The sequence below is a fragment of the Chinchilla lanigera genome, unplaced genomic scaffold (assembly GCF_000276665.1).
Source record: "Chinchilla lanigera isolate Chin_1 unplaced genomic scaffold, ChiLan1.0 scaffold00098, whole genome shotgun sequence".
In the NCBI taxonomy this organism is placed as follows: Eukaryota; Metazoa; Chordata; class Mammalia; order Rodentia; family Chinchillidae; genus Chinchilla; species Chinchilla lanigera.
In genome coordinates this window covers 3,958,119-3,968,825 of record NW_004955499.1, presented here as the reverse complement: position 1 = coordinate 3,968,825, position 10,707 = coordinate 3,958,119, and the positions used below count along the sequence as shown (strand labels likewise).

The 10,707-nt window shown below is 39.7% G+C and overlaps 1 protein-coding gene across 6 annotated transcripts in view; it reads left to right on the top strand.

Annotated features, from left to right (window-relative positions):
• Nlgn4x (neuroligin 4, X-linked) overlaps positions 1–10,707 on the top strand; it is a 395,672-nt gene that overhangs the window by 378,800 nt on the left and 6,165 nt on the right. For all 6 annotated transcript variants that reach the window (XM_013505622.1, XM_013505623.1, XM_013505625.1 and 3 more), the window contains one exon: positions 904–1,693. In XM_013505622.1, the coding sequence (XP_013361076.1) occupies positions 904–1,693 (790 nt within the window). The remainder of the gene's footprint in view (positions 1–903; positions 1,694–10,707) is intronic.

Here is a 10,707-nt window from a genome sequence, read left to right as displayed (position 1 = left end):
TAAGTTAATATATATATATAAAATACACAATGTAAGATTTCTTTAAGCAGAACTACTTATTCTGAATAAGTACTGGAATAGTTATTAAATAAAGACCTTATTTTGACTGTAAAAGCAGCACCCCTGAAGGCATATTCTAAAATTGATGCTGTTGGACTTTTCTTTCCCTCCGTAAAGTGGTATCTGGTTTTGCTTGATTTTGCTGTGAACCCCCAGAGAGCTTTTGACTTCATATTTACAGGATGCATGTAATTAGACAATGGCATGTTTCACCAGTTCTAAGAATTTTTTTGCATGCCATCTAGAGGCAAAATCTACACAAAATTTTGGAAAGATCAAGTCGCTACATTTGCTTTTATTGCTGCAGAAAAAGTCAGTGGATCTTTGTTGTGATACTTTTGTGAGTGTTTATCCACTTATGCATACCTGTGTATTTCTGTGTGTGTGTGCGTGTGTGTGTGTGTAAAATAACATGAAATGAAATGAACTTCCAGGGAGAGAATTTTTATGCATGGCATTTGGAGTCTAAACCTCCACAAAATTTTGAGATAAAAAATGATTTGCATGTTTTAATTTTGCCTGCTCCTGTTGTCTTGTTTTTCTGCTGCAAAAAAATCAGAACATTTTTATTTTTTAAACGCTGATGTGTGTGAGTATATTCATGCATGCATATGTGTGTGTGTGTGTGTACGTTTGTGAGTGAGTGTGCAGGATAACATCCCACAAAGTAAATGTTCAGGGAGAGAAGCAAGAGCAGAATGCAAAGGGTCAGAGAAGCCCAGCTCCAGCTGAATGCTTCTCCACGCAGAAATTCGCAACAATTGCAGCCTTCTTCGCTCCGTGAAAAGCTGCTTCTGTGTCCCCCGGGTTTTCATTTGCATGTCCACAATTTTGCACCTGCAGGTCTCTTCCAGAAAGCGATCATCCAGAGCGGCACAGCCTTGTCCAGCTGGGCGGTGAACTACCAGCCTGCCAAATACACTCGGATGTTGGCAGACAAAGTGGGCTGCAACATGCTAGACACCACGGACATGGTGGAATGCCTGAGGAATAAGAACTACAAAGAGCTCATTCAGCAGGCCATCACCCCCGCCACCTACCACATCGCCTTCGGCCCCGTGATAGACGGGGATGTCATCCCCGACGACCCGCAGATCCTCATGGAGCAAGGCGAGTTCCTCAACTATGACATCATGCTGGGCGTGAACCAAGGGGAGGGGCTGAAGTTCGTGGACGGTATCGTGGACAATGAGGACGGCGTGACGTCCAATGACTTTGACTTCTCCGTGTCCAACTTCGTGGACAACCTCTACGGCTACCCGGAAGGCAAAGACACCTTGAGAGAGACCATCAAGTTCATGTACACGGACTGGGCAGATAAGGAAAACCCAGAAACGCGACGCAAAACCCTGGTGGCCCTCTTCACAGACCATCAGTGGGTGGCACCTGCCGTGGCCACCGCTGACCTCCACGCACAGTATGGCTCGCCCACCTACTTCTATGCCTTCTACCACCACTGTCAAAGCGAAATGAAACCCAGTTGGGCAGACTCAGCTCACGGGGACGAGGTCCCTTATGTGTTCGGGATACCCATGATCGGCCCCACAGAACTCTTCAGCTGCAACTTCTCCAAGAACGATGTGATGTTAAGCGCAGTGGTCATGACTTACTGGACCAATTTCGCCAAAACGGGGTATGTGCCAGTTTGCATGTTGGTATCGTCCTGCCACTTACCTTGCTTGAGTCTTTGCTGTAGGGCTTTGGGATTATCTCCAATTCACAGGCAGCACATGCATAGCGGTAATCACTCATTTTTTTTAATACCAACATCTATAGGAAGCCATTGTTTTAGCAGTACTGGGGACCGAACCCAGGACCTCAAACGTGCTAAGCAAGCGCTCTACCCACTCAGCCACATCCTCAGCCTGGAACCCATATTTTTTACCCTTAAATAGTTTATTGTCAAACAAGATTTATTACTTGAGGGCTATTCTACAGGTTCTTCCAGCTGGTGCAAGGGTGATATATATATATATTCGACTGTGCATTTAAAGCTGATCATAAGGTTTCCAGCCTAATTGCAACCTTGATTCACTGTCCAAATAAAACCCTTACAGAGGCACAAGGGCCATGTTGGAAACTGAACTCACCACACAACCATAGGAATAACTAAATCTCATAATATTTATACAGAAGTACTAATATGTGCATTTATCCATACATTCATGAGTAGATTGCATACATATCTTAAAATATACTTTACATATGTATATTCATGTGTATATATGTAGTTACATGCACACACATGTATATATTTGCAGAAAACATGGGTGTATGTTTATATTTATCTTAATTCATCTCTAGGTGAGAAATCATGCTTAATAAAATGTCAGTGGTGCCTAAGTAATCACGTAACCCTTATCCGGTACTGTTAGGGGATGGGGAAAAGTAAACCGATATGTGTTCACGGACAAGCATTTTTTTCCAAATATTTTTCAGAACTTCTCATTTGAATTTGTAAATGTGGAAATTTCAGACACAGAGAGTTTATTATGTATTTAGGAACAGAGAGAGAGAAAGAGGGAGCGGGAGGGAAAAAGAGACACAGAAGTGGAGATTCATTAACTAAAATAGAAGTAGATTTTCTTATCTGTCATATATCTTCTATTTATGAATATATAACTATATGCAAATCTCTGCATATATTTACAATTACATATGTGTACAAATATATATACACATCAAATTCATGTATAAATAAATAGATTAAATCTATATCTGAATGTGTGTGCATATATGTATGTATAGGAACAGAGAGAAAGAGAGAGACAGAGGGAGGGAAAAAGAGACACAGAGATGGAGATTCATTAATTAAAATAGAAATAGATTTTCTTATGTGACATGTATCTTCTATTTATGAATATATAACTATATGCAAATCTCTGCATATATTTACAATTATATATGTGTACAAATATATACTAGATAAACATGAAATGCATATATAAATATATACATTAAATCTATATCTGAATGTCTGTATATATATGTATGTGTGTGTGTGTGTGTGTGTATATATATATATATATATATATATAAAATGTATTACCTTAACTGTAGTAGAAGATATAAAAAAAGCAAAAGGAACACAAACAACAGGATCAACCAATATTCTGCCGAGAGGGTTATCCATATACAGTGGAGAACTGAATCCCCAGTACCTGACACGACGACAAACACAAGGCCATGAATTCTTCTTTTCCAGCATAGCATAACTATAAAAACTAACAAGGCATCCGTCCCTCGTACCCGCCTGAGCTGGGCTAGTGAATCTTGAACACCTTGTCCTGAGTTAAAAGTGGAGGTGCCCAGGTCACAGAGAGGCTGTAAATTTCCCTGCTCTGAGGCAAACATCAGAATCTGACACCCAGGAGGAGTTCAGCTTTATGCAGTAGTGCAGGGATTATTTGGGGATGCCAAAGTCCCAATGGTTCAAATTTTACCAAATGACAATTTGTACAGTGCTTCTAATTTTTGTCCTCTTTTTCTTGACAAGGAGTGGGTTAATAATGTTATCTTGACTACAGGCATACAGACCAACTGGGCAAAAAAACACGATAAGAAAACCAACCTCCCAGAGTCCTTCTTTATGCATTTGTTGTAAGAAAAGCCATCCTGGGGTCGAGAGGAAGGAAGGGGCAGGGGCAACAGGGAGGAATGTGAGTCTATGACACAAAATTTATTTCTCCAACAACAAAATGAAGAAACATCAAGGAAGCCATCAAGTTATTTTGTTATACTGTTTTGTTGTTGTTGTCGTTTGTCTTTTTGAGACAGGGGTTTAACTATGCAGTTCAGGTTGGCTTCCAACCCACTATGTAGCCTAGACGGGCCTTGAACTCGTAGAAATCCTCCTACCTCAGCCTCCTGAGTGCTGAGTTTATAGGCAGGCGTGTCCCACCATGCCAGGCCATCAAATTTTTATTTATTTATTTATTTATTTATTTATTTTGTATTGAAAGTAGCAATTTTATTTAAGTTAAAATTATTTACAAAAACCCAAAGACATACTTCATGAAACTGGTACAAACTATTTTTTTTGCCTGCCCTTGAATTTTGCTAAGGCATTAAGTTTTAAAGGAATGTTTTTTATTTAGTTTCCTAGGGCTCTCTGAAATGTCAACCCTAACGGATAAAGGAAATGTTTTTACACACCATGGAGTACCACACTGCAATACAGAAGGCTAGACTTGAGTCATTATAGGACATTGGGTGCACTTTGCTGCCATAATTTTAAGTCAAATAAATTAGGCACACAAGCTTAACTATCACGTTTTTTCTTGTGTATGAGAAAGCCAGTGTATAAATGAACTAGAAAGCAAAATAAAAGACAGATAGTGGGAAACATGGGCATAGATGTTTTGCAAAAGGGAAGGAGGTCAACAGCTGGACAGACAGAAAGGGGAGGAGATGAGCGAATGAAAAATGTATTATGTGCTCCCACCAACTCCACATGAGGAATGCAATCAATATTACTGCCCGCACGTACTAATATGAAGAACTTTTGTAAATGGCAGGAAGCTCCCCTCTCACTGTGCAGGAAACTACCCGTCCCCTATAAAGAGGGGGGCGGAGTTCACCTTAAAGCCCCTGTGAGAGCAGTTGCTTGCATCTACTTAGCTCTATGTGGTTTCATAGAAGCTGGACTTTCACAGTTTAGGGCTGCAGGCATTCCCACTGTACTCCAACATCAAACTCCCTTTATGCTCTCCCCCAAGTGCCGACTTCTACCCCAGCACCTGCGCTGTACATTCGGAGCCTGCCCTACTCCATGACAAAGTCCTCCTAACCACTTACATCTACCATTTGCTTGGATCCATCTAAAAGTGCCTTCTCAGGAGCTGGTTCAGAAGTCTGCAGACCTCTCTATTATTTTGTTTTTGAGCAGTTTTGCTGTTGTTGTCTGCTTATGTTGTTGAAACAAGATGTTGCAGTACAGTTAAGGCTGGTCTTGAACTCACTATGTAGCCCTGCCCGGCCTTGAACTCATAGAGATCCTCCAGTCTCAGTCTCCTGAGTGCTGGAGTTGCAGGTGTGCATCACTACACCTGGCAGGAGTTCAGCATATCTTAATTTGAGTGGACTCAAAAGTGACTCCTACAAACTGTAGGAAGGCAGGTCTGTGCCTGATTTTGCCACAGAACTCGTTGTAGGCTAGGTTTCCATTCTCTGGAAAAAGGAAAGATTTCCATACGGTGGAAAGATTTCCACCTCATTCCCTGGTTCTTTCTAGGTTCCCCACATCAGAACTCTCGACTGTCATGTACTTCCTGTACCAACAGCCCATCCAACCTTTCTTTAAAATGTGCGCTTTTTAAAAATTTTTGGTCCCACATGTTTTAAAACTGAGCTTTATTTGATTGATCAGCCTGGGGAGCTAGACTTCTTCCTCATACTGTTAATGGAGCAACCAGTAAAAAAGAGGGAAAACCCACAAAAGCCAATAAATTCTCAGTAACTCTTTCTGATTGTTCAAGTCTGTTAGACTAAGAAGGAAAGGAAAAAGGATAAATGCAAGGATGGATGGATGGATGGATGGATGGATGGATGGATGGATGGATGGGTGGATGGATGGATGGGTGGGTGGGTGGATGGATGGATGGGTGGGTGAATGGATGGATGCATGGATGGGTGGGTGGATGGATGGGTGGATAGATGGATGGGTGGATGGATGGATTCATGGGTGAGTGGATGGATGGGTGGAAGGGTGGATGGATGGATGCATGGATGGGTGGGTGGATGGATGGTTGGGTGGGTGGATGCATGGATGGTTGGATAGATGGATGGTTGGGTGGATGGATGGATGAATGGATGGATGGATGGATGGATGGGTGTATAGGTGGATGGATGGGTGGCTGGCTGGGTATATGGGTGGGTGGATGGATGACGGATGGATGACTGGGTGGATGGATGGGTGGGTGGATGGATGGTTGGATAGATGGATGAGTGGATGGATGGATAGATGGATGAGTGGGTGGATGGATGATGGAAGGATGGATGGGTGGATGGATGGGTGGATGGATAGTTGGGTGGATGGATGGGTGGGTGGATGGGTGGATGGATCATTGGGTGGTTGGGTGGGTGGGTGGATGGATGGGTGAATGAATGGATGGGTGGATGGACGGATGAATGGGTGGCTGGCTGGATGGATGGATGGATGGATGGATGGGTAGATGGATGGAGGGATGGGTGGATATATAGTTTCATGGATGGGTGGGTGGATTGATTGATGGGTAGGTGAATGGAAAAGAAGAAAGGAAGGAAGGAAATGGGGAGAGAGGGAGGGAGGGATGGAGGGAGAAAGGAGGAGGGAGGGACAAGGGAGGAAAGGTAGGAAGAATAAAGGGAAGGAAGGAAGGAAAAAGGAAGAAGACATGCATTCAAGGAGGTGGATGAAAAGCTCCTAACATCCCTTCCAGTCATGGAGTCATTGGTTCCTTAGGAGATCCCTACAAATCAAAGACCTCAAGTACTATTGATATTCAGAAATAGAAAGAGCACACTTAAACAGCAGATAAAAGTGGCACCTACTTGGATTTATGTTTTACTTTTTCCCAGGAGCACGATCTTGGTATTGTCAAGTAACTTTTCTCTTTGGATGGCTGTTAGTGCGGGGTCTACCTTTCAATTTGTGGACATTCTGAGATTAATTTGTATCCAACTATTGCAGCATCTTTAAAAATAGAACAGAACAGAACAAAAGTAAAAGGCAGACAGAGAATTGCAGGTTAAATTTGATGAGTTTTGATTAGCTCATATTTTCAGGACACAATGATTGCATTCTTCCTGGAAAGCTGGTACACATTTCAGTTCTGTTTATGTCTGCTTTCCTCTACCTCCATCTCTCAGTCCCCTTCCCATGTGCAAAAGATGCAACTTCCTGTTTCTTATTTTCTGTCTTTTATTTTGCTTTTAAAACTACTTATGCTTTGGTTCCTCATACAAGAGAACCATAGGGCATTTAAGCTGTACATCTGGTTTATTGCACTTAACATTATGATCTCAAGGTGCATGCATTATGTTAGAAATACCCAACAGTTATTTTGAACTAAATAACCTTCTGGCGCCACCTAGTGCCTGGGAGGAGGTACTGAATCCCTTGAATACTCAGGAGGTGGTTAATTCCTCCATAGCTTTTAAATGTTAAGAAATTTTTTATTACCCAAGTGATCTGATAACAGGGCTCACTGATATTTTTGACAGAATCATAGCAATTATCTGTAACAAATGAACCACAATTCTTAGAAATGCCTTTGTCTACGCTGTCAAGATTATATTTTAAATAAAATGGAGCAGGTGGAAATGTGCAGTGCTATAAAATACAGAGGGAGCTATATATTGCATCTCTTCTGAGGAAGACAAGGTTTTTTTCCAGGCTTAATCATTATAATCTCAATTTGTTCATGGGAATTAAAAGAATTTGTAGGCTGAAATAAAGTCTTGAAAATAAAAACAGCGATCACCCACTTATAGATCGTATTGCCTTTGGAGAGCTGGAGAAGGAAGATGACTTGGGGTTTTGATAATCTCTGAGAGTTTATCATAGTTTGAGAACTCTGACTGTACATCTCCAAGAATTTAATAACAGGTAGATTGGATCAGCCTAAAGCTGACTGTATCTGGATGTCCCAAATCCAGCTCTCTATTCCTTGAGAACAAAATAAATTTGCATCTTTACCTGTGAAATATACACTGCATGCCTTCAAAGATAGCTTAATAGCCAAGATACACAGAATGTTCTTTTTTTTTTTTTTTTTTTAACCTGGATTTCCAGTGATTAATGAAAGGTCTGTATCAAATAGTCCCAGCTGGATAAAGTCAGATCAATGGAAAAGAAATACTGGACTCCTTACCTTTCCTCTTTTTTAATACTTGTTATTAGTTGATGTCTGCAGTACATAAAAATTATATTCATCATGAGGATTTGGTGTGTGGCTCTAACACATCCTAATTCCTTTACTATTCCCTTTCCCTCCCTTCCCTCTTCCCTCGTCCCTTGATCCTCTCTGCATTTACAAAACATCTATCTCCATTTTTTAAATTATTTTATCCCTTTACCCTCTCTTCTCTCCCTCCATTCCTTTTTAAACAATAACAATACATTAAAAATTATCTGAGGTATATTCCACTTAAATGGAAAAAAAAATTTAATGAGAACTTCCTCCAGAAAAAAATCTCTAGAAAATTAAAGGCAAATGAGTTATTAAATCAAATCAATCTCTTTCAAAAAAACTTGTAGCATATGAAATAGTAAGTAAAAGTAAGACTTTTCAACTTAATATTTTAAAATTAATTTTATTAGTACATTTTAAATACATGGAGTGACCACATTCATCGTAGGGCATTTGTACCTGTACCTAGTATATCTTGATTTTTTTTTAATATATTAATTTTTCTAACTAAAGAGAAAAACTCATGATATAAGGCCCTATAACATTTCATATATATAATGTATATATATTATGTATATATGTGTGTGTTTTCATTTTTTTAGTAAAAGTAAAATTATATTAAACAATGTATATTTAGTTTAAGTGTGTAAAATTTACTTGCCCTTACTAGATTTTGTAACATATATAGGTTTATATATGGAAAATACATATACATATACATACACATATATGTAGTATATAGGATACAATAAATATACCTTATATGCAAATATCAGTTGTATATACTGTATACACATATACTGTGTTACTGAGTATATAATATACAGCCTACTAATATTCTACATAAAATATACAGATTCTGTATAATATGCCACAGAAAATATACTACCAGAATATTTGTGTATATTCTGCACCCCTTGCAGTGTACAATATTTGCCAACATATGATTGTTTGATTTATGAAGGTCTGATACATTGTTTTTTTCTAATTTTAAAGATCTATAATTGAATACAATGTTGGCAGGCAGTACAGTTGCACACTGCAGATAAATGTAGAAAGCTATATGTATATTGGTCAACAGTGACATCATTATTGCTTCAGTTATTGCATCATTATATAATTCTTCAATATTTATTTAATTTTTGCATCAATATTGCTTCCTTAGCACTAATTTACTTGCTCTAATTTATGCCTTAGAGGGTGGCAGACACTATTTCTTGACATTTTAATGCTAGTTGTGTGTGTTTAGTCATTTTTTTTTTTTTACATTCTTCTGTATCTTTCATGCCTGATATCCTTAAGCACAAACCAGATCACTAAGGTAAAGCCAGTTGAGGCTGAAGAACTTGCTCAAGAGTTCATAGGTGCAAAACAGGCCTACAAAGCTGGGTGTGCTGGCCCACACCTGTAATCTCAGCACTCTTGGAGGCTGAAGCAGGAGGATTATAAGTTCTAACCCAGCCTGAGCAATTTAGCAACTCAGTGAAATCATGTCTCCAAATAAACAAAAACAATAATAATAAAATAAGAAGGACTGTGTGGATATAGCTCACTATGAGGGCCCCGGGTTCAGTCCCTACCCCTAGAAGTAAAGAAGCATAAAATTGCAGAAAGTTGATTGCTGAAAAAAGATTGATGATTGACTGATTGACTGATGGATTTTCTTTTTCATTGCATGGTCAACCAAATGGGTTGATTTAATCTGTACAGTGCGTGCTAGCAGGGGAGTCTTTTTGGTCCCCTGGCCTTTGACTGTGGAAGGGAATACAAGCTTTCCAAACATCCTGCCAAGAAGGGGTGACCTGAAGGTCAGGTGTTAAGGTACAGCGAACAAAGGAAGGATTTGGAGCTCACGGTGTTTTTAATTGCGCATTTCTGAGTCTGAGTGAGTCATTCTCTTCACTAGGAGAGGGGGCTCAAGCAGCATCTCAAACCCTTTATAGCAGATATGATGAGCTCTGATTTCCAACTCACTTCATTGTCACACAAAAGGAAGGAATGAGCTCAACTCTGCACAGACTTGCCGGCAGACTTACTTAAATTGCTTTCTGTGTTTCGTGGGTTATCTTTAAATTTGGACGATCTTACTTTTGCCTGCTTTCCCCAGTGCAGACAAGTTAATGGGAGCATTTCTGGGCTCATAGCTGCAAAGCACAGTTAGCACCAACAGTACTGCTCAGCTTGGGGTGTGGTGATGTCAGTAGACGAAGCCTGATAATGTCACCCTATCTACAAATCCTATTTTACTACATTTCTGGGTTTTTCTTGAAATACTCCTTGATCTTTCTCTCAGGTTGAAAAGCGATCTTTTTCTCAGTGTTTCCTGAAATGTTGCTTGATCTTTTTCTCAGTGTCTGAGTATGTGCTTATCACCCTTTGAAATAGGGAGCAAAAACTTCTGGATGTATTTGCAATTTTTAATTATAAAACTTATATTTCTCCCTCCCTTCTTTTTTCTTTTCTTCTTTCCTTCCTTCCTTCCTTCCTCCATTCCTTCCTCCTCTCCTTCCTCCCTCCTTTCCTTCCTTCCTTCCTTCCTCCATTCCTTCCTCCATTCCTTCCTCCTCTCCTCCCTCCCTCCTTTCCTTTCTTCCTTCTTTCCTTCCTTCCTTCCTTCCTTCCTTCCTTCCTTCCTTCCTTCCAGGAAAGAAATGACTCCATTTTATTAGTACATTTTGCATATACACAATGATCACATTCATTTTAGGGAATTTGTATCTGTACATGACATAGCTTATTATTTTTTTCCCATTCC